A 23,710-nucleotide genomic window follows, 5' to 3' on the forward strand; every position below is an offset into this window, starting at 1 on the left:
CAGGGGCGGCCGAATTTGCTTAACGTAAGAGCCACATAGACTAAACGTCAGATGTTGGAGAGTCGCAAGACCACGAACGTCAGAGGAAGGAAGGAAGGAAGGAAGGAAGGAAGGAAGGAAGGAAGGAAGGAAGGAAGGAAGGAAGGAAGGAAGGAAGGAGGGAGGGAGGGAGGAAGGAAGGAAGGAGGGAGGGAAGGAAGGCAGGAGGGAGGGAGGGAAGGAAAGAAGGAAGGAGAGAAAGGCAGGAAGGAGGGAGGGAAGGAAGGAAGGAGAGAAAGAAGGCAGGAAGGAGGGAAGGTAGGAAGGGAGGGAGGGAGGAAGGGAGGGAGGGAGGGAGGGAGGAGGGGAGGGAGGAGGGGAGGGAGGAGGGGAGGGAGGAAGGAAGGAGGGGAGGGGAGGGGAGGAAAGGAAGGAGGGGAGGGAAGGAAGGAAGGAGGGAAGGAGGGAGGGAAGGAAGGAAGGAAGGAGAGAAAGAAGGCAGGAAGGAGGGAAGGAAGGAAGGAAGGAAGGAAGGAAGGAAGGAAGGAAGGAAGGAAGGAAGGAAGGAAGGAAGGAAGGAAGGAAGGAAGGAAGGAGAGAAAGAAGGCAGGAGGGAGGGAGGGAAGGAAGGAAGGAGAGAAAGAAGGCAGGAAGGAGGGAGGGAAGGAAGGAGAGAAAGAAGGCAGGAAGGAGGGAAGGAAGGAAGGAAGGAAGGAAGGAAGGAAGGAAGGAAGGAAGGAGAGAAAGAAGGCAGGAGGGAGGGAAGGAAGGAAGGAGAGAAAGAAGGCAGGAAGGAGGGAGGGAAGGAAGGAGAGAAAGAAGGCAGGAAGGAGGGAAGGAGGGAGGGAAGGAAGGAAGGCAGGAGAGAAAGAAGGCAGGAAGGAAGGAAGGCAGGAAGGAAGGAGGGAAGGAAGGAAGGGAAGGGAAGGGAAGGAAGGACAGCAGGCAGGCGGGGGAGGAGGGAAGGAAAGGCGGAAAGAAAGCAATTTTAACTTTAAGCTCCTCCTACCAGACTGCTGGCTGTCTGGGCTTGGAGGAGCGCTTTAAAGAGAGTTGCCTTCTCCCAGGCGGCCAGCGGGCCCTTGGGGGCTTGGAGAGCCCCCCCCCCCCATAGGCGCGACAGAGCCCCGCGTGGCTCCCGAGCGCCAGTTTGACCCCCCGCGCTGCCCCAGCCCTTTGGAGTCCCTTCGCGGCTCTTCCCTCCGGCTTTGTGTTGCGAGCTGGTGACATCACCCGCCTGCCCACCCCCTGCCTGTGAGCCGGGTGGCGTTTCTGCCTTCGCCTCCTTCGCTCTCGCTCGCTCGCTCGCTCGCTCGCTCGCGCTTCCCAGGCAGAGCCGGCCAAGCCGCCAGCAGCATGCACAGCCCGCCAGCGCTCCGCAGGGCGCCGCGAGCCGCGTAAAGGCCGTCGGGGGCCACCTCTCTCGCCTGCCCCTCTCCGGGCCGGCCCGCCTCGCCTCGCCTCGCGCCCCCTCCCCGCCTCCCCGCCGTCGATTCTCTGCTTGTGGGGCGCCCCTCGGAGAGCCGTGTGCATGACACTCCGCAAAGGCGAGAAGGCGACCATCAGCATCCAAGAGCACATGGCGATTGACGTCTGCCCCGGCCCCATCCGACCAATCAAGCAGATTTCGGATTACTTCCCTCGCTTCCCCCGGGGCCTCCCCCCCGCCGCCGCCGCCGCCGCGGTCAGCCGGAGCAACAGCCTGCGCTCCTCCTCGGCCGCCCTGAGCCCCCCCCGCGAGGAAGATGAGGACGTCGACCACATCTTCGGGGCCTACGGGACCGAAGCCGCCCAGCCCCAGCCCCCGCCGCCGCCCCCCAAGCGCCGCGTCGAGGAGGAGGAAGCGGCCGACGCCGACGGCTACGAGTCCGACGACTGCAGTGAGTGCGCCCCGGGTCTCCTCGCGAGCCGGGGGAGGGGGGAAAAGGGCCGGTGGGGGCCGGCCCTAGATTGTCTGGCACCCAAAGCAAGGCTAGCTTCTGGCGCCTCGCCCCCCCCCCCAACTGATAATGTCACCGAGTCACATGGGGGTGCCCGATTTGGTACCCCCAGAAGGCCGGCGCCCTAGGCGATCGCCTAGTTTGCCTAGTGGCGCAGGGTCGGCCCTGGGGGCGGGGTGGTCTCCAGTGGAGCCAGGTTCGGGCTCGCCTCGCAGGGTCCGCCCTAAAGCCACCAGGGCCCGGGGAGCCTGTGCGCAAAAATGCCCCAGAGGTCACCCACCTGTTCCCGGGCCGGATCCCTGCACCGTCGGCCTGCTTGCGCCGAATGCGCACGGTGGAGGCAAGAAAGCGCTGCTGAGCGCCGGGAGAGCCACCTGTTCGTCTCCGCCGGGCTTGCTCCAAGCAGAGTTGCGGGCACGGCAAAACGAGGCAGATCGGGGCGAAGCGTGAATAATGTGCGTGCGTGTCGATTGGGACTCCGAGCGCGCAGGCTTCTTCTGTCAAAACCCTGCGCTTGGCAGAAGGAGAAGCCGTGCGGAATCCAGACGAAGAGACACCCTGTTCCGAAGAGTCCCCCCCCCCCCTCACACACACACACCCGGGGGACTGGCAGGCATTCCACCCCTCTTCCGTTTCCCTTCCCCATAACACCGCTTTCCCTCCACGCAGCCCAGGCGAAAACCATTCTCCTCTTTGGTTCTTTTAAAACCCACATGGTTTTAAAGGACTGGGGGATGCGGGGGGGGGGGGGGGGGGAGAACGGCCAGGCGCCTGTTTTTCTCCCAGCACACGGGGTTCTTTTTAATTATGATTGTGACCCATGAGAAGGTTTCGGTGCCGCTCTGCAACCCAAAACATGCTCTGTTTTTTTTCCTCCCCACGCCAGTCTTTTCCTTCCACGTCCCATCGCCTGGCCTTTCCAGTTTCTTCATCTCTTTCCTCTGTCTCTAAAGCGCCGCCCCCAAGAAGTGCGAGGAAGCCCACCACCCTTTTCACCTGCCCTCACCGTCCCCTCCGTCTCCGTCTCTCAATGTCACCGCCGCACCGCAGCATCGCAGCCGCCGACCACCTTGGGTGGGATGGGCTGCGGTCGCCGCTGCAGCTGCAAAGCCTCCGGCGCAGCAGGAGTCCTCTTCTCCCTCCCCAGGCAGATAGACAAGGGGAGACCGCCCCCACACTGCCCAGTGCCGGATTAAACCCTGTGGAGGCCCCTAGGCAATTGAAATCTGGGGGGGGGGGGGGCTTGCAAATGATCTCAGAGTCCCATGGCCCCTGCTGCAGCCACCTCCCCAAAAGCCCCTTGGACAAAGCTGTGGGGGAGAGGCAGAGAGAGGCAAACTTGGCGGCGACGCCAGCAGCAGCCGCACCAGGCAAGTCGGGCAAAGAGCAACCCGGTTGTTGGTTGCACATGCAGGCTGGGAGGGCTGCAAGCAGGGGGAAATGGAGGGAGGAGTCAGCCCGGGGGCCCCTAAAGGCGTGGGGGCCCATAGGCTAGTTCCTACTTGGCCTAATTGTTAATCCGGGTCTACCCCCACCCCCTGCACGCAGCTCCCTTCCCTTTTGGAGATCCAGTTGTCTCAAGAAGAGCCACCGGTTGCTTTGGGTGTCACTGTAGCAAAGATGCAGGACAGAAGTGCGTCCAGGCCAACCGGGACCTGGGATGAGGTTTTCGTCTTTTGTGGAGGGTGCGTCTTCCTGCTGAAAGCTGGTTGCTTAAGCTGGCTCCTCGAGGTTCTCCGTGGGTATTTAGGCAGAAATCCTAGCCAGGTCTCTTGGTGCCTGTCTCCCCCCACCTCCCACTCCCTCCTTCCTGACCAGAACTCTTGAGGAATCCGATAGGGCAATCTCTCAGTGGTGGTGGGGGGGGTTCAGAGGACAGAGGGTGGCTTGTGGCCCTGGGCACAGCAGTTTTTTTTAAAAGCAACAGTTTTACTTTTCGGGGAAGCAGGGCACGGCTCTGTTGGACCCCTCTTCAGCCCCATTTAAAAGGCAGGACCCTTTCCCGCAGCGCCGGGACAAGCTAGCCAGCTTCTCTGAAGTTTGGCAAAGAACTTGCGTTCCCAGAGAAAGAAGAAGTGGCACTTTGAGGGATAGCAAGACTGGATCAGCCTGTTTTTTGAGGGGGGGGGGCGCAAAATTAAAAAACGACGCCCCCTTATGGGCCCATTCTATCTTAGGGGCCCATAGAATAGAATGGACTCCATACCCAATTTGGCGCCCCTCCTCTGGCTGCACCGGGGCAAGCAACCCCCTCTGCCCACCCCCAGATCCGGCCCTGCAGGAGGGCCCCAGACTCGGGGCTGTTTTTTTTGTGAGGGGGGGGAGGTAAGGGCAGGGCCGTGTGTCGTGTCTCTGCAAGGCGGAGTTCGGGGAGGCAAAAGGACATCGCTGCTGGCGTTGGCATGAGTGGGGTTGAAACACTCCATGCCTTGGGCTGCCCTCTTCCTTTTAGTGCTGCCCCCCCTGCCTTTTACCGCCTCTTGACAGGCAGGAATTCAACCAGCGGTGCTTGGCCTGACTTGGAAATGCAGCCTGACTTGGAAATGTTGTATTGACGCAGGCGGGGAGAGGGGGGGAGAGAGGGGAAATTTGTGGCAGTTCTGCTGCATGGGCATGCCGTTGTTAACCTCCTTGCAGTAAAAATAAAAAATTGTGCAGCCCTCTCAAATTCCATGAAGTTCCAGCAATGGAGTTTGGCATCCTTTCCTATTAGGGGGAGAAAAAAAGAAAATGAGGGTAGTGTGGACCAGTGGGTAGAACATCAAGACCTGAGAATTGAATTGAAGACCTGAATTGAAGACCTGAGAGCTAGTTGAGTGTTGTGGTTAAGTGCGCAGACTCTTATCTGGGAGAAAAGGGTTTGATTCCCCACTTCTCCACTTGCAGCTGCTGGAACGGCTTTGGATCAGCCATCGCTCTCACTGGAGTTGTCCTTGAAAGGGCAGCTGCTGTGAGAGCTCTCTCAGCCCCACCCACCTCCCAGGGTGTCTGTTGTGGGGGGAGACGATATAGGAGATTGTAAGCTGCTCTGAGTCTCTGATTCAGAGAGAAGGGCGGGGAATAAATCTGCAGTCTTCTTCTTCAAACATTGGCTCACTATGGCCTTACCTGGTCAGCCTTGGCCCCAAAGTACTCATGGCTCAGGTAGATGATACCCAGGGCTTCCCCAGCATACCAGCCAGAGCCCTGGGCAGCCCAGGTGGAGCTCCGCTCCTGTGCACTCCTGCCCAAAAAAAGCCCTGTTGATGATAGGAGTCCATGAAGCCACCAATAAGACTTGCAGTCTTGCCATACCATCAGTATACCCAGTATACCCGGTATACTGTGAGAGCCAGTCTGGTGTGGTGGTTGAATGTGTGGACTCTTACCTGGGAGAACCAGGTTTGGTTCCCCACTCCTCCACTTGCAGCTGCTGGAATGGCCTTGGGTCAGCCAAAGCTGTCACACGAGTTGTCCTTGAAAGGGCAGCTTCTGTCAGAGCTCTGTCAGCCCCACCCACCACACAGGGTGTTTGTTGTGAAAGAGGAAGATAAAGGACATTGTGAGCGGCACTGAGATTCAGAGTGAAGGGTGGGATATAAATCCAATATCTTCTTCTTAAAGTTCCCAAATGTTCTGGGGCCTGATTCAGCTTGGGAGTGCAATCTGAGAGAAGGAGGAGCTCCAGCCTTCTCTCCCATGCTGTTTTCCTGAGCTGAAAGGGCTGTAGGGAGATCAGTAGTTTGCATGTGCTTTGATGCACAGCAGTGGGGCAAAACCACTCCACCCGTGGTTGTTCTGGCTCAGGAAAACTGCTTGGGAGGGAAGGCAGAAATCTCTCTTGCCCCCCACACCACCCTCCCAACTGAATTGGGCCCCGGAGCTCTTGGTAACATTATTTCCTTGCTGCTACCTGTGACTGTGAGACAGGCTGTGGAACCCCTTGCCTTGTGTCACACAAATTGTCTAGTTTGGCCTTCCGTCTCATTTTCCTCCATTTGTAAGATCGGATGTTAGAGTCTACCTTGCAGAGCTGGGAACAAATTAGATTGATGATGAAGAAGAAGACTTTGGATTTATATTCCGCCCTCCACTCTGAAGAGTCTCAGAGTGGCTCACAATCTCCTTTATCCTCCTCCCCCACAACAGACACCCTGTGAGGTAGATGAAGATATTGGATATATATCCCACCCTCCACTCTGAAGTCTCAGAGCGGCTCACAATCTCCTTTACCTTCCTCCCCCACAACAGACACCCTGTGAGGTGGGTGGGGCTGGAGAGGGCTCTCACAGCAGCTGCCCTTTCAAGGACAACCTCTGACAGAGCTATGGCTGACCCAAGGCCATTCCAGCAGCTGCAAGTGGAGGAGCGGGGAATCAATCCCGGATCTCCCAGATAAGAGTCCACGCACTTCACCACTACACCAGTGGCTCCATAATAGATGTGATCTATTTTGGGGGAGTGGTCGGAAGCGCTGCGAGCAGGGCTTTTTTGTAGCAAAAACCCCCAGCAGGAACTCATTTACATATTAAGCCACACCCCACTGACATCACCATTGTTTCACACAGGGCTTTTTTGTAGGGGAAAAAGCCCAGCAGGACCTCATTTGCATATTAGGCCACACCCCCGATGCCAAGCCAGCTGGAACTGTATTCCTGTGTGTTCCAGCTCAAAGAAAAGCCCTGGCCGTGGAAGGTGCTGGTGAAAATGGAAGGTGCTGGTGAAAAGACTGGGAAGACCCCTCCCTGATCAGGGCGGGATGCGGGGGCCCGTGGCTGATCTTGATCGAAGGCCGCACCTTCAGTCTTTCTGAAGGTGTAAAAAAAAGGGTTTTGAGCACTTGTCCTCTCCCCCCCCCCCCCCGCTGTGTACTGGGATTTTTTTCTGTCAGCTGCTGATTAAAAATGCTGACAGACCCTCCATTCCCAAGTGCTCTGGGGCCCAATTTGGCTTGGAGCACCGTGCGGGGCGGGGGGGGGGTGATTAAAAATAAGAGCAGAGCAGTGCAAAACCAGTCTGATGACATCCCACCCCAAATAAGCCACGGTTTCAAGACTGCGACACAAATGCTGACGGAGCAGTAGCAAGGGAAGGGGCGATGGGCAGACACTCGAGGGGAAATGGTTTTGAGAGGCTTCTAAAAAACCCGGTAGGCATAGACACCAGTCAAATGGCTCTGAGGAGGAGAGACCTCCATGACAGAAAAACTACACTTGAGAAATCCCTCTGCTCACCCAGGGCCGGGGCCCAGCTTGCTATAAACCAATGTGGTGTAGCAGTTAAGTGTGCGGATTCTCATCGGGGAGAACCGGGTTCGATTCCCACCCACCCACCCCGCTCCTCCACAGGCAACTGCTGGTGCGACCTCGGGTCAGTCACAGTTCTTGCAGAGCTGTTCTCTCAACAACAGTTCTCGACAAGCCCCCACAGCCCCACCAACCTCACAGGGTGGCTGTTGTGGGGAGAGGAAGGGAAAAGAGATTGGAAGCCGCTCGGAGGCTCTCAATGAAGGGCGGAGTACAAATCCAACTTCCTCCTCCTCTCCCTCCTCGCCTCCCCCACCAAGGCCAGCAGTCCCGCAAGGTACCTCATCCCAACTGGAGATGCTGGCTCGGTCTCCCATTTCCTGGTCAAGGGTCACACCCTGACCCCCATGGCTGAGGCCTTTTGCCCCTACGCCTGGAGCCTCAGACAAAGAGGCGAGATGGTTTGTTGTTTACATGTGCTGTGAAGCGCAGCAGTGGGGCAAAACTGCTCCCCCCCTCTGGTTGTTTTGGCTCAGGAAAACTGCTTGGGAGGGAAGGCAGAAGTCTCTCTTGCCCCCCCCCCCCCACTTTCCCAGCTGAATTGGGCCCCGGAGCTCTTGGTAACATCATTTCCTTGCTGCTACCTGTGATACCCGGACTCTCCTGGTCTTCCCTGACTTTGCTGCTGCTGCTACTTCAGAGGCACAGCTAGGGCTGCCTGCCTCCGGGTGGGCCTAGAGCTCTCCCCAGTTGACCTTAGGGTTGACCAGCCTCCAGGTAGCACCTGAAGATCTCCTGCTATATTACGCGTGATCTCCGGGCAACCAGGATCAGTTCCCCTGGAGAAAATTGACTCTATGGCAATTCACCCCTCTGGGATCCCTCCTCGAACCCCATCCTCCCCGGGTACCACCCCCCACCCCAAAATTCTCCAGGTGTTTCCCGACCCAGAACTGGCAACCCTCGTTGACCTTGAGACAACCAGAGATCCCCCTGGAGAAGATGGCAGCTGCTGTGGAGCACCCAGGGCTTTTTTTTTTTTGTAGCAGGAACTTATTTGCAGATTAGGCCACACCCCTCTGCTGTAGCCAATCCTCCTGGAGCTTCCAGTAGGCCCTGTACTGAGAGCCCTGTAAGGAATTCTAGCAGGACCTCCTTTGCATATTAGGCCACACCCCTCTGATGTAGCCAATCCTCCTGGAGCTTCCAGTAGGCCCTGTACTGAGAGCCCTGTAAGGAATTCTAGCAGGACCTCCTTTGCATATTAGGCCACACCCCTCTGCTGTAGCCAATCCTCCTGGAGCTTCCAGTAGGCCCTGTACTGAGAGCCCTGTAAGGAATTCTAGCAGGACCTCCTTTGCATATCAGGCCACACCCCTCTGATGTAGCCAATCCTCCTGGAGCTTCCAGCAGGCCCTGTACTGAGAGCCCTGTAAGGAATTCTAGCAGGACCTCCTTTGCATATTAGGCCACACCCCTCTGATGTAGCCAATCCTCCTGGAGCTTCCAGTAGGCCCTGTACTGAGAGCCCTGTAAGGAATTCTAGCAGGACCTCCTTTGCATATTAGGCCACACCCCTCTGCTGTAGCCAATCCTCCTGGAGCTTCCAGTAGGCCCTGTACTGAGAGCCCTGTAAGGAATTCTAGCAGGACCTCCTTTGCATATTAGGCCACACCCCTCTGCTGTAGCCAATCCTCCTGGAGCTTCCAGTAGGCCCTGTACTGAGAGCCCCGTAAGCTCTTGGAGGATCAGCTACATCAGGGGTGTGTGGCCTAATATGCAAAGGAGTTCCTGCTGCAAAAAAATAAAAAACAGCCCTGCATATTCCAAATAAGCTCCCAGTCCTTCCTCCAGAGGCCATTGTCCCCAGGCTCTGCCCCCAGATCTGCAGGGACCTGGAGACCTCCCGCTTTGACGACCGATTTCCAGCTGGCAGTAGATCAGTAGATCCGCTGGAGAAAACGGCTGCTTTGGAGGGTGGTCTCTAGGGCCTTGGGCCATGCTGAGGCCCCTCCCCTCCCCTGCCCAAACTCCACCCTCTCCCGGCTCCACCCCCAAAGCCTCCAAGTATTTCCCAACACAGACCTGGCAACCCAGTAGGGATCTCCCAACTTGGAGAGAGCAAACTTCCGCCCAGCCTGCAGGTCTTCCTTGGGACTTCCTGGCTGGCCACTGCTGAGCAGCGGGTCAGCACTAAGGGTTGCCAGCTCTGGGTTGGAAAAGATCTGGAGATCCTGGGGGTGGAGCCAGAGGAGGGCGGGGTTCAGGGAGGGGAGGGGCCACAGCAGGAAACGATGCCCTCGAGCCCGCCCTCCAAAGAAGCCATTTTCTCCAGAGGAACTGACCTCTGTTGTCTGGGGAGGAGCTGTAATTCCAGGGGATCCCCAGGTCCCACCTGGAGACTGGCATCCCCAGCAGGCAGAGGTTCCTTAAAGGGCCCGGCTTCTCTGATCAGCCATGAACCAGCTGGTGCCTTAAAGGGCCCCAAACACCCCCATTCAGCTGTGAGCTGGGCCGTGATTTCAGGGCCTGTTCCCTTCTGCAGCCACTTAACTAGGTGGTGGTTTGGCTTCCCTAATTCGGGGGGGGGCAGCATAGTCAGAGCTGGGTCTGCCCCACCCCGACATCCCCTGTGCAAGGTGTGCTTTTTGCTGCTTCCACCAAGAACAGCTGCTCTTTCCTGCTGCTGTTATTCCTCTGGGCTCCATCAAGCCTCCAAGAAATGCTAGAAGGTTGCCAGACCTTACTTGGCTGCCGGTGGGGGACTTTTTTCTGGCAAGATGGCATCACCCAGAAGTGACATCACTGCACCGGGCATGTTGCACGGGGGACACTCTAGCATTTCGGTAAAAACTCTATGGCACCATAGAGTTTTTTACCCAAATGCTGGAGCGCCCTTGTGCGATATGCCCGGTGCAATGATGTCACTTCTGGGTGATGTCATTGCACGGGGCACGTCGGGAGATGATGGAGCTCTTCCGGGGTGGGGCTCCCCCCACCGGCCATCTCTATACTGGCAGGTTGGAGGCTCCAAAATTGGGGAATGGGAAACCTAGCTCTCTCCTGTGTAGCTGCTGTAAGGTGGGGGTGGCAGAAGAAGACGACGACTGCAGAAGTATACCTCTCCCTTCTCTCTGAATCAGAGGCTCAGAGCGGCTTACAATCTTCTCTATCTTCCCCCCCCCCCGCCACAACAGACACCCTACCTGTGAGGTGGGTGGGGCTGAGAGAGCTCTCACAGCAGCTGCCCTTTCAAGGACAACTCCTAGGAGAGCTATGGCTGACAAAAGGCCATTCCAGCAGGTGCAAGTGGAGGAGTGGGGAATCAAACCCCGTTCTCCCAGATAAGAGAGCTCTGGCTGACCCAAGGCCATTCCAGCAGGTGCAAGTGGAGGAGTGGGGAATCAAACCTGGTTCTCCTAGATAAGAGTCTGCACACGTAACCACTGCACCAAACTGGCTCTCCCCTGGGCCTTTAGAAACCTGCTTTTCACCAACCACAGCCTGAGCAGCCACCTAGAAGCAGACCTGGACAGGCTGGTATGGAAGCTGCCACTTTTGGAGATGACTCTTAGAGTTGTGGGATATCAATCAAGCAAAAAAACCCCCAAAACCTAAACCCAAACAAATATAAGAGGTGGCCAATCACGTCTCCTGGTCCCTGCAGCCATTTAGAGCTTTAAAGGTCATAGCCAACATTTTGATTTGTGTCCCAAAGCGAACGAGTAGCTAGAACAGATTTTTTTTTTACAAATGGCAAAACAGGTTCCCAGTGATTGATAGCAGTTGGCGATCTCACTTCTGCAATTTGAACCAGTTTGCTTCCTCCCTCCACCCCCAGCAGTCTTAAAGGCCAACAGTGCGTTGCAGCAATCTAACTGGGATGTGACCAGAGCATGGAGAACTCTGGCCCAAGTGTGCTTTTCAAGAAACGCCCACTGCTGCCTGCGTGCACGTTTGGTCACAACACAAAGCACCGTTGCCTCTCTCTGGTATGTGGGAGGCGGTATGCAGACAACCTGTGGCCTGCAACATTTCTAGCATTTGTGATTTCTTTGCATTTATTAAACAGTAAAAAAGAAAAAAGGAAGAGCCCCGTGGCGCAGAGTGGTAAAGCTGCAGTACTGCAGTTGGAGCCCTCTGCTCACGACCTGAGTTCGATCCCAGCAGAAGCTGGGTTCAGGTAGCCGGCTCCAGGTTGACTCAGCCTTCTATCCTTCCAAGGTGGGTAAAATGAGGACCCAGCTTGCTGGGGGGAAAGTGTAGAGGACTGAGGAAGGCAAGGGCAAACCACCCCGTAAAAAGGTCTGCCGTGAAAACATTGTGAAAGCAACGTCATGCCAGAGTCGGAAATGACTGGTGCTTCCACAGGGGACTGCCTTTACCTTTAAAAAAAAGAAAAGCAAGTCTGGTAACTATTAAAAAACCGCTTTTCTAAAGTGTAATCCTTGCCTACACTCTCAAACCCATTCTACCATCCCATTCTCTTGCTTGAGGAAATGCCAGTGACAGATATCCACAGAAGGAAACTGCGCCGGTGTGTAGTTATCTACAGTTAGGAAGGATCTAGCCCAGGGAAATCTTGGCTGTAGGTAGAAGTAACTTTCCCTGGATCACCAGATTCAAGTTCTGGAGCACCTTAGAGACAAACAACATTTGCAGAGTACAAGATTTTGGGAGTCACTTTGTCAGATATCTCTCGAAAGCTTACAGACCAGGGGTGGCCAAACTTGCTTAATGTAAGAGCCACACAGAATAAACATCAGATATCTGAGAGCCACAAGACAGGAACGTCAAATGTTTGGAAGCCACAAAACAGGAAGGAAGGAAGGAAGGAAGGAAGGAAGGAAGGAAGGAAGGAAGGAAGGAAGGAAGGAAGGAAGGAAGGAAGGAAGGAAGGTGGAGGGAGGTAGAAAGAAAGCAAATTTAACTTTAAATGCCTTATCCAGACTGTCAGCTGGCTCAGCTTGGAGAAGTAATTTAAAGAGAGCAATGCCTTCTCCAAGCCAGCTGATGGGGTGGGGGGGGCTTTAAGAATCACACAATGTGTGCGAAAGAGCCACATGTGGCTCCCGAGCCAGTTTGGCCACCCCTGTTATAGACCGTAGATTTATACCCCGCCCTCCATTCTGAATCTGAGAGTGGCTCACAGTCTCCTGTATCTTCCTCCCCCACAACAGACACCCTGTGAGGTGGGTGGGGCTGAGAGAGCTCTGACAGAAGCTGCACTTTCAAGGACAACTCCTGCGAGGGCTATGGCTGACCTAAGGCCATTCCAGCAGCTGCGAGTGGAGGAGTGGGGAATCAAACCTGGATCTCCCAGATAAGAGGAGAACCACTACACCAAACTGTCTCCCAACATCTTGTTGGGTTCTGAGGTGCCCCTGGATTCAAATCTAGCCGTTCTACAGCTGACCGACACGGTCATCCTCTGAAATGTGCCCTGGATAGATCCTTGGTTCCATCCTGAGATTCCAGAGAGAAAAAGAGCTTTAAGGAAGACGCTTGCAGGTTGCAAGCCATTCCCCACCCTCCTCCAGTCGATACCCAGACAAACTGGGCCTGCCTCTGTCTTCTGCAGTGAGTTGCATGCGAGGTGAAACAAATGAAATGTCAGACTTGAAAGTTCTAAGTGCGAATCCTGCAGCTCTGTGGCATCTGTTTGAGGAGGCAAAACGTAGAAGAAGCCATTCCGGTTCCCGGGGAAATGTCTGAGGACCGTTTTGTCTTGTTTACCTCTCTGGTGTCTTGTGTGAAACTTTAGAACTTGAGAAGGCTTAAAGATGGTGCCTCATTCCAGAGCTCCACATCTGTGCCCTCACTGCTATGCCTGGGAGACTCTGGTGCAGTTCTGTGGTCAGTTTGGGTGTTGCAGCTGGTACGGGATGCAACTGTTTTAGCAGCAGCAGTCTCCAGTGGGGCCCTGCTTATGCCAATCAGCAGCAATAGCTGTCACTCTGCAAGGGAAAGTTTCATAGCTTCTCCGATGTGTTTGTGGAAAGAATCAGGTTATACATTCAGGGACTTAACAACTGGCAATTTATCTATTGATTTACTGTATTTCTATCTCTCCTTTCTCCCTAATGGGGATCCAAAGTGGGTTACATCATTCTCCTCTCCTCCATATTTTCCTCACAACAACCCTGCGAGGTACGTTTGGCTGAGAGCAGATGGCTAGCCCAAGGGCATCCAGCAAGTTTCCTTGGCAGAGTGGGGATTCGAACCTGGGTCTCCCAGATCCTAGTCCGACGCTTTAACCACTAGGCTAGGCAAGCTCTCAGTGAAGCAGAGGGTGATGTGGAGGCACATGTTGTCAATATCAGGAGTGCTTGAAGGACTCCCTCCACCTGTACTGTCCAACTGGCCAGCTAAGAGCTGCCTTACAAGCCTTGTTCTTTCTGCCTCTGCCTTCCGAGGGGAGGCAGGTGGCAACCAAGGCTACCTCCATGGAAAGGAAAACCTCTGTAAAGTATAAACGAATCAGGCAAAGAAGGGGCTGAGCCAGCACCACCCTCCCTGATAGGTTAGACTTTTACTTGACGGCTCCTTCCTTCCTTCTGAAACTGTGGGGGTACGGAAAAGGGAAAGAATGGGAGAAAGTGTCAGACTTTGGAACTTCAAATGAAAACGAACCATTTTGTTTCAAAATTAATCCATTTATTTGAGAACTAGTGGTCTGGGATAGAAGCAGATTGAGTTTGATACATTCCAAGGCCGTGCCTGGTATTTTGTAGAGCACATGAAAGCAAAACAGTAAAACCATTCTCGCACCCTGAGAGACAGTTGCCTGTTCCCAGACTCCCTTATCTCTTTCCCAAGGAAGGAACCCCGCTGGTTACCTTGGGGCATGCCATCTTCAAAGGCTCAAGGCGCTTGTTGGTGCCAAGCGAGAAATTCCTCCCTTGCGGTTAGCAACTGTCCCTTTCGTTTGAAATGCAAACCTTTATTCTCATGGTTAGCAATAGCATACAAAATGGCGTTAGTTAGGGCAAGGGAACACATCTACTCGGGGTACAGTTAAGTGCAAGTTTCAATGTCTGACAGAAAGGCTATAAAGCATAATTATGCTTGTTGAAGACAATAATGTAGTACAAAATCTATAGGACAGAATATTTTCCCTTTTATCCCTTTCCTTATAATTTCAAATGTATTATCGATAAAATACAATGGTTCTTTTTTAAATTTTGGGGATACAAGTGTATCCATCGTTTAAATTTTTACGTTTCAAACTTCATAACTAATCTATTTTGACCACAACACTGGTTTCATCATTATTACACATTCAATATAACATGTTTTTGCCACTTCAGCATATTAGTTAGAACCATTAATAGATAAGTATATTATATCATGGTGTAAAAGAAAGTTTATTGTGTATCTTACATTGAGAACCTCATTTGTATTCATTTGCAACGGATTTTAATTCATTTGCAACAGATTTTAATACATACAATTTTATATGATATTTTCTCACTCTAAGTTTGTCTCCTGCTAGCATAACATAATGCATCTCGCCATCTCTCCTCAGATTTTGTTTCTCAGATAGGTTGTTAATTTTGCTATTACTGCATATTCCAAAAGTTTATTTTCCCATTCTTCTTAACATGGACTGATGTCTAGTTTCCATTTTGCTGCATAAATAGTTCTAGCCACTGTCACCATGTATTTGGATACCTCTTCTAAAGTGATTGGTAATTTGTTAGGCAGAACACCTGATAGAATACTCTTGGCTTCCATTGGGAATTGAAACGTGAATATGTTCTGCATTTTGGGGTGTGTGTCTTTCCAATATCTTTTTGCTTTTTCACAAGTCACTCGAAGGGGGTTTCTTAAATGTGGGAGAGCATTCAAAACTGTGACCCTCTTCCCCAGTACTCTCTCTAAGCTGTGGAGTCTTGGGAGCAAAAATTCTACTTCTTTAACGTTGTGAGCGAGCGATTTGGCTGCTGCATAAAGTAGTTTGCTCTGGGGCCATCCTTCCTGAACTAAGACAAAAATGTGTGAGCTGGAGGCTATAAAAACGGTGAGCTGGCTCACACTAACTCAGCTTAGAAGGAACACTGCTGTTCCTTGCAGTTTGAAGTCCATCTCTTTTTTGCTGTGTATTCAGAACAATCACATTGTGTGGGAAGGAATGATGACTCTCCTGTGGCGTGAAAAAATAGTTTTCCCCAAGGCAAAATATGCTAGGCCAGGGGTGGCCAAACTTGCTTAACGTAAGAGCCACACAGAATAAACATCAGATATTTGAGAGCTGCAAGACATGAGCATCAGATGTTTGAGAGCCACAAGGAAGGAAGGAAGGAAGGAAGGGAGGAAGGAAGGAAGGAAGGAAGGAAGGAAGGAAGGAAGGAGGGAGGAAGGAAGGGAGGGAGGGAGGAAGGAAGGAAGGAAGGAAGGAAGGAAGGAAGGAAGGAGGGAAGGAAGGAGGGAAGGAAGGAAGGAAGGAAAGAGGGAAGAAAGGAAGGAAGGAGAGAAGGAAGGAAGGAAGGAGGGAAGGAAGGAAGGAGAGAAGGTAGGAGGGAAGGAAGGAAGGAAGGAGGGAGGAAGGAAGGAAGGAGGGAAGGAAGGAAGGGAAGAGGGAAGGAAGGAAGGAGAGAAGGAGGGAAGGAAGGAAGGAGGGAAGGAGAGAAGGAAGGAGGGAAGGAAGGAGGGAGGGAGGAAGGAAGGAAGGAGGGAAGGAAGGAAGGAAGGAGGGAGGGAAGGAAGGAGGGAAGGAAGGAAGGAAGGAGGGAAGGAGAGAAGGAAGGAGGGAAGGAAGGAAGGAAGGAAGGAAGGAGGGAGGGAGGGAAGGAAGGAAGGCGGGAGGGAGGAAGGGAGGGAGGGAGTGAAGGAAGGAAGGAAGGAAGGAAGGAAGGAAGGAAGGAAGGAAGGAAGGAAGGAAGGAAGGAAGGAAGGAAGGAAATTAGGGGAGGAGATAGGGAGGAAATGCATTCTCTAAGCCACTGGCTGGCTTGGCTTGGAGAAGCGATTTAAAGAGAGAAATGCCTTCTCCAAGCTGGCTGATGGGGCGGTGGGGGCTTCAAGAGCCACACAATGTGGGTGAAAGAGCTACATGTGGCTCCCAAGAGCTACATCTGGCTCCCACAGTTTGGCCACCCCTGTGCTAGACAGTTGTCTCCTATAGTTTTAACCCGGTAACCCTTCTCTGGAGCCACTCTTGAGCATCCACGAGTTTTGAGGTGGGGGTAGAAAGCAACAATTTCTTCAGGCTGCCCTTTTTTTTGTGGAAACCCATCGTTCCGTTCATCTTATTCTTTTACCAGACTGGTGCACAAGGATGGCCCTGCCCAATCGGGGATCATGGAATGCTAGGACTGTATCGTATCTGCTGATAGCCAATTGGATTAGACGATGGCATTGTGCCCCCAAAGACAGTTTCATTGAACGTGAAGGTGCTGCATATATTTATTCACTAGGATAGCGTCTCCAGAGGCTGGCTGCTAGAGGTTCAGAAACTGTGGCTTAAACAAAAAATAAAGAAAGAAATTGTAAAGAAATGCCGATAGCATCCTTTCTGAACCTTACCCAGGGGCCTGTGGAGATCAGAGAAAAATAACGTTTTTTCCCCTCCCGCAAGCAGGCCTGCAGGGTTAATTTCGGCAGCGTAGGGAAATGAAAGGCCCCCTGGATCAAAGGGAACGGGATATCTGAGAGACGGAAGGGAGTGAATTAGCAGGAACTCCCTGGGGGACTCAAGAGCCTGTAGCGTCCAGGTGTAGCCTGCTGTTTCGGGGAGGTGCTCGCACTAGGAGAGGGGCTGCTGAGCATTCGTCCATATCCTTTCATGCTGCCTCCGTCCCATCTCCCAGAAGCCCAGTGGGAATGCCAACTTGCCCCTTGGGGGCCTGGAGTTCTCCTGGAATGACAGCTGATCTCCAGGCTTCGGAGAGCAGTTCCTCTGGGGGAAAAAAAGCGCCCAGCACGAACTTATCTGCATATTAGGCCGCACCTCCTGACATCACCATTGTTCCACACAAGGCTTTTTGTAGAAAAAGCCCAACAGGAACTCATTTGCATATTAGACCACACCCCCTGACGCCAGGCTGTGTTCCTGCTCAAAAAAAGCCCTGCTTCTACTGAATCAGACCCTCGGTCCATCAAAGTCAGTATTGTCTGCTCAGACCGGCAGCGGCTCTCCAGGGTCTCAAGCTGAGGTTTTTCATGCCTACCTGCCTGGACCCTTTTTTAGTTGGAGATGCCGGGGATTAGAACCTGGGACCTTCTGCTTCCCAAGCAGATGCTCTACCACTGAGCCACAGCCCCATTCATGGCTCTCCAGGGTCCCAGCTGAGGTTTTTCATGCCTACTTGCCTGGATCCTTTTTGGTTGGAGATGCCAGGGACTGAACCTGGGACCTTCTGCTTACCAAACAGATGCTCTACTACTGAGCCACCGTCCCTCCCCAATATTCTGAATCTCAGAGTGGCTCACAATCTCCTTTCCCTTCCTACCCCCAACAGACACCCTGTGAGGTGGGTGGGGCTGAGAGAACTCTCACAGGAGCTGCCCTTTCAAGGACAACTCCTACGAGGGCTATGGCTGACCCAAGGCCATTCCAGCAGCTGCAAGTGGAGGAGTGGGGAATCAAACCTGGCTCTCCCAGATAAGAGTCCACACACATAACCCCTATGCCAAAATGGCTCTTGTGACCAGTGTTCCCTCTAAGCTGAGTTAGTGTGAGCTAGCTCACAGGTTTTTAGCCTCCGGCTCACACATTTTTGTCTCAGCTCAGGAAAAATGGCCCCAGAGCAAACTAATGTATGCAGTAGCTCACAACTTTAATGCCAGTAGCTCACGAAGTAGAATTTCAGCTCACAAGTCTCCACAGCTTAGAGGGAACATTGGTTGTGCTGTCACATCCCCACAGAAAGCTCCTTTCCCTCTCTAAACTCTGCCCTCAGATCTCCAGGAATACCCCAAATTGGAGCTGGCAGTCCCAAATCCCAGACTGGGAGGGGAGGAGAAACTATTAGTGAGAATGATACTGGAGGGCTGGGAACAATCAGCTTAGTTTCACATAGGGTTCCCAGTCTCCTGTTGGGGGCAGGGGTTCCCCTAGTTTTGGGACCTCCAACCAGCCAGCACACAGCTGGCCAGCAGGGGGATTCACACCCCCAAAGAGCTCCGCTGTGCCTGACATGCCCGGTGTGATGACATCACCCAGAAGTGACATCATCACACTGAGCATGTTGCATGGGGGATGCTCTAGCAATTTGGGTAAAAACTCTATGGCACCATAGAGTTTTTAGCCAAATTGCTAGAGAATCCCTACACGACGTGCCTGGCGTGATGGCATCACTTCCGGGTGACATAATCACGCCATGCTCATGAAGCGCATATGATAAACTTCTCTCTGCTGGGAGCCAGGTAAGACCTGACAATCCTAGTTTCACCTGTTGACTCAGGGATGGAGACTGTCAGTGGTTCTGCACCAGCTGCTGTCTTAACTCTTGACCAGCCTGCAGTTCATCTTCCTGCTTGCTGAGTTCTGCTGACTCAGAGCTGGCTGAGGAGTCCTCATTGAGCCCTGGCTGACCCATGGCAGTTTTCAGCTTTTTAAATGTCCTCTTCTCCTGTGTCCTTAACAGCGGGTGCAGGCCAGGCTTTTCCCAGTGCTGGAGATGAATTGCTGATTGATTAAAGTTTCATTTGCTTGATTTCTGTGTGACGAGGCTACTGTTCAAAGTACAGAACTGGGCAGGTATTTCAAAGAAGCGGTCAGCCTTCTGACCATCATGCCATGTGGAATTCCTTGTAGCCATACAAATGCCCAAGGATCTGAGCTTTTGTTTTGAGAGGATTGTGCAAGTTTCTAGTCTTTAATGTGCACGCACAATGGAATTTTTTACAGATGTTTTTATGGGGCTCTCAAGAAAAGGAACGGTGCCAAATTTCACAATCTGATCTTTTTCTGCTTGAAAAAGACTTGCGTTTCTCCCTTGCACTGATCAAACCCAGATGCCTTTATTGTAATGTCCTTTTATGTTTCCTCCTGCTGAACTTCCCCTATAAAATTTACGCAGTGTGTTTACATCTGCTGAGTGGGATTGGTGCAAAAATGGTGAGAAATAAATGGCTCAAGAACCCGAGCCATGAAAAAGAGCAGGACGGAAAGCCTCGTGATGCCAACTGGAAATGGCAGATTTGTATCACCCCAACTGAGGGTAAGAAAAGAGTGTGAGCACACATTTTAACCAGGGGCAGTGTTAAGAACATACGAACATAAGAAGATAAGAGAAGCCATGTTGGATCAGGCCAGCGGCCCATCCAGTCCAACACTCTGTGTCACGCAGTGGCCAAAAAAACCAAACAAACAGACCAGGTGCCATCAGGAGGTCCACCAGTGGGGCCAGGACACTAGAAGTCCTCTCACTGTTGCCCCCACCCCCCACCCCAAGCACCAGAGTATCACTGCCCCAGAGAGGTCCAACAATGAAAGGAAAGGTCCCCTGTGGAAGCACCAGTCGTTTCCGACTCTGGGGTGACGTTGCTTTCACAACGTTTTCACGGCAGACTTTTTACAAGGTGGTTTGCCATTGCCTTCTCCAGTCTTCAACACTTCCCCCCCAGCAAGCTGGGGACTCATTTGACCGACCTCGGAAGGATGGAAGGCTGAGTCAACCTCGGGCCAGCTACCTGAATCCAGCTTCTGCTGGAATCGAACTCAAGTCATGAGCAAAGAGTTCAGACCACAGTACTGCAGTACTGCTGCTTTACCACTCTGCACCACGGGGTCTCTGTCATCCAACAATAGGTTGTTGCTAATAGCCAGTGATGGACCTCTACTCCGTATGTTTATCCAATCCCCTCTTGAAGCTGTCTATGCTTGCAGCCGCTGCCTCCTCTTGTGGCAGTGGATTCCACATGTTAATCACCCTTTGGGAGAAGAAGTACCTCCTTTTACTCGTTTTAACTTGACTGCTCAGCAATCTCATGCTTATGCATCCATCCCATGCGTAATCTTGTAAATCTCTATCGTCACTCCACGGTCGACGTTTCTCCAAGCGAAAGAGGTAAAGGTTGCCAGCTCTGGGATGGGAAATACCTGGAGATTTGAGGATGGCGAAGAAGAAGATATTGGATTTATATCCCACCCTCCACTCCGAATTTCAGAGTCTCAGAGCAAAACCTAAGCGATGGGGAGAAAAGCAAAACGAAAAGCCTCCTTTTTGGCGCAGGCAGCCAGTTTGGTGTAGTGGTTAAAAACACAGACTGTAAACTGGGAGAATCAGGTTTGATTCCCCACTCTTCCTCCACATGCAGCTGCTGGAGTGACCTTGGGTCAGTCCCAGTTCTTGAAAGAGCTGTTCCAGAGCCGGATTAACAATTGGGCCAAGTAGGCACTGGCCTATGGGTCTCCATGCCTTTGGGGCCCTGGGCTGGCTCCCCCACCTGCTTGCAGCCCTCCCAGCCTGCACGAGCAGCCAGCAACGGAGCTACCCTTTGCCTGACTTACCTGCTGCGGCTGCTGCTGGCGTTGTCGCCACGTTTGCCTCTCTCTGCCTCTCCCCCGCAGCTTAGTCAAAGGGGCTTTTTAAGAAGGTGCCTGCAGCAGGGGCAGAGGGGTGGGCACTCAGACTCTGAGATAATTTATGAGGGGGCCCCCCAAGATTTTGACTGCCTAAGGGCATCCACAGGGTTTAATCTGGCGCCGAGCTGTTCTCTCAAGAGCAATTCTCAGCCCCACCTTGATTTGGGAATCAATCCAATCTCCTCTCCTTCTCCTCCTCCCCATTCTCTGATGCCTGCATTCCTCCCCCCTTCTACTGCCTGCTTGGGAATGCTTTGTCACCTGTGCTTCCAGCTGCATGTGCTTCCAGCGGTGCTGGAGAGAGGCCTAATGCACCTGCGTTTCTGGTGGCCATGGCAGCGGCACTCCTAGCAAAACCCAACCCCAACAAGGAAAGCGCCTGCAGGCAATGTGGGCAGTGATTACTGCAGGGGGTGGGAAAGCTTGCAAGTGGGCAGGAGAACAATGGACAGGCAAGTGGAGGTGTGTGGACGGGCAGGCAAGGAAAGGCACCTGATTGTGAGCGTAGGGAGGGCCTTGGGTGCACTCTCTGTCCAGGGCCCTCAAAAACCTGGAACCAGCTCTGATTTTTTTAACCAGAGGGTGGCATCTGGGTATGGTTTTTAGTGTAACATGGGAAGAGAAGAAGAAGGAGAAGAGATTGGATTTCTCCCTTTCCCTTCACTAACCAAAGGAGTCTCAGAGCGCCTTACGATCTCCTTTCCTTTCCCTTTCCCTCCCCACAGCAGACACTCTGCGAGGTAGGTGGAAGCTGAGAGAGCTTTGACAGAAACTGCTCTGGAGAGGAACTGCTCTGCGAGAACTTGTGACTGACTCAAGGTCCCATCCGCACAGCAGCTGCGAGTGGAGGAGTGGGGAACCAAACCCAGTTCTCCCAGATCAGAGTCCACACACTTAACCACTGCACCAAACTGGCTCTGGAGCTGGTGTACATTACATGGATCTCCCCTTTTCTGTTCCTTTTGGGTTCTGTATGCAGTCATTGTGAGCCTATTGCGGCTGCTGCTGGTGTTCCTCATTTGTTTGTTTGTTTGCCCAGTGCCAGAAGGCAGCATCAGGAGAAGGCCTTGACCTCTGTGCCCTGTTGTTAGCTGTCCAGAGGAACTGGTTGACCACAGCGTGAGACAGGAGGCTGGACTAGATGGACCACTGGTATGATCCAGCAGGGCTCTTCTTATGTCCTTATGAAGGCCTCAGCCTCTCTGCCCTGTTGTTAGCCCTCCAGAGGAACTGGTTGACCCCAGTGTGAGACAGGAGGCTGGACTAGATGGACCACTGGTATGATCCAGCAGGGCTCTTCTTATGTCCTTATGAAGGCCTCAGCCTCTCTGCCCTGTTGTTAGCCCTCCAGAGGAACTGGTTGACCCCAGTGTGAGACAGGAGGCTGGACTAGATGGACCCCTGGTCTGATCCAGTAGGGCTCTTCTGATGTTCTTATGAAGGCCTCAGCCTCTCTGCCCTGTTGTTAGCCCTCCAGAGGAACTGGTTGACCACAGTGTGAGACAGGAGGCTGGACTAGATGGACCACTGGTATGATCCAGCAGGGCTCTTCTTATGTCCTTATGAAGGCCTCAGCCTCTCTGCCCTGTTGTTAGCCCTCCAGAGGAACTGGTTGACCCCAGTGTGAGACAGGAGGCTGGACTAGATGGACCCCTGGTCTGATCCAGCAGGGCTCTTCTGATGTTCTTATGAAGGCCTCATCATTGTGACCACAGGGTTGCCAACCCCCACCAGCCTCAAAAGTAATTACAAATTATACAAGTGATTTATAAATAAATACGAAGTAATAATATGAAGTGAAATCAATCAGAAAGCAAACAACGGCCACACCACATTGTTGCTAACGAATTCTGAAGCTCTGCTCTTTTGTAAAAAATGTATGAATGCTCTTCGAAGCTTGTAGAAGCCTTGTTGTGAAACAGGGGGATCAAGTACGGCCCTGTTGCGTTCTGTGTGCCTTGCTGCACTGAATCATCTTACTGAGATATTGTTGAAGAGACCTTGGAGTGCTGGACTCCTTAGAAGAACCCACCTTCACCACAACCTGAGCTGCGTTTATGGACTCTCTCAGTGTTAATTCGTTTATTGAGAAATTTGAGTGCGGGTGTGGTTGTTGTTTGCTTTCGGATTGATTTCCCTTTATATTATTACTTCATATTTATTTATAAATCACGTGTATAATTTGTAATTACTTTTGAGGCTGGTTTTTCACAGAGACTTGTGTCTATTTCTTGCTCCGTTTTTCTGTGATTCTCTGTTGGTTGCCTAATCCCCAGGTGGGGGCAGTTCAATTATGCTTGTCACACCTGACTCCTGGCTCCACCCCAAAGTCTCCTGGCTCCACCCCCAAAGTCCCCAGATATTTCTTGAACCAGACTTGGCAACCCTACGTGACCCGCAGTTTTGTTGTTGCGTTACCCCCAGTCTTCTCTTTTCTCTACTATGCCTAATGTGGGATTTGTTGGGTGAGAGTCCCTCTTTCTTTCCTCTCTTTCCACATTCTCTTTTGTCTGTTCTTCGTCTGTTTCCCCATCCTCGCTAATTGAGGGACGGACTGTCAAGCCTGTGGATGCAGATGAAGGAAAGCAGAACTCAATGCTGTGGCTGGAGCCAGAGAAGAGAGCACCAAACCACAAAGCGCCATTTGAAAGGGAGCCGCGAGGGCCAAACGACATGTTCAGGGTTTTTAAGGAGCTGGGTCCCGGTTTCCCGGAACCGGCTCAGGTTCCCGCAGTCACACAGCAGCTGTGGGGAAGAGCTATTTATAAACAAAGCGGAGCCAATTCAGGCCTGGGATGCTGCCCAGTGGGAGGAAAGGTTCCTGCTTCTCCCTGCCCCCCCCCCCCAAAGTTGTTTTTCCAAGCTGAGAAAACTCTGAGGCATAGGGTTGCGCCAGTCCTCAGTTCCTATCAGGGCTTCCCTGGGTTTGGGGGGCTTCTGGACGCTGCCAGACAGCCAGCCGTCGAGGGAAACCCTGCCCCACACATTGGTGTCGCTGTGAGACATCCCCAATGCAATGATGTCTGCACTAT

General features: G+C 52.8%; 1 protein-coding gene across 1 annotated transcript in view; it reads left to right on the forward strand.

Moving 5' to 3' along the window:
- The first annotated feature begins 2,179 nt into the window (after positions 1 to 2,179).
- DOC2B (double C2 domain beta) overlaps positions 2,180 to 23,710 on the forward strand; it is a 224,759-nt gene continuing 203,228 nt past the window's right edge. Inside the window, exon 1 of the mRNA XM_060258979.1 lies at positions 2,180 to 2,374. Coding sequence (XP_060114962.1) covers positions 2,180 to 2,374 — 195 coding nt within the window. The remainder of the gene's footprint in view (positions 2,375 to 23,710) is intronic.

Source organism: Heteronotia binoei, chromosome 18 (genome assembly GCF_032191835.1).
Source record: "Heteronotia binoei isolate CCM8104 ecotype False Entrance Well chromosome 18, APGP_CSIRO_Hbin_v1, whole genome shotgun sequence".
Classification (NCBI taxonomy): domain Eukaryota; kingdom Metazoa; phylum Chordata; class Lepidosauria; order Squamata; family Gekkonidae; genus Heteronotia; species Heteronotia binoei.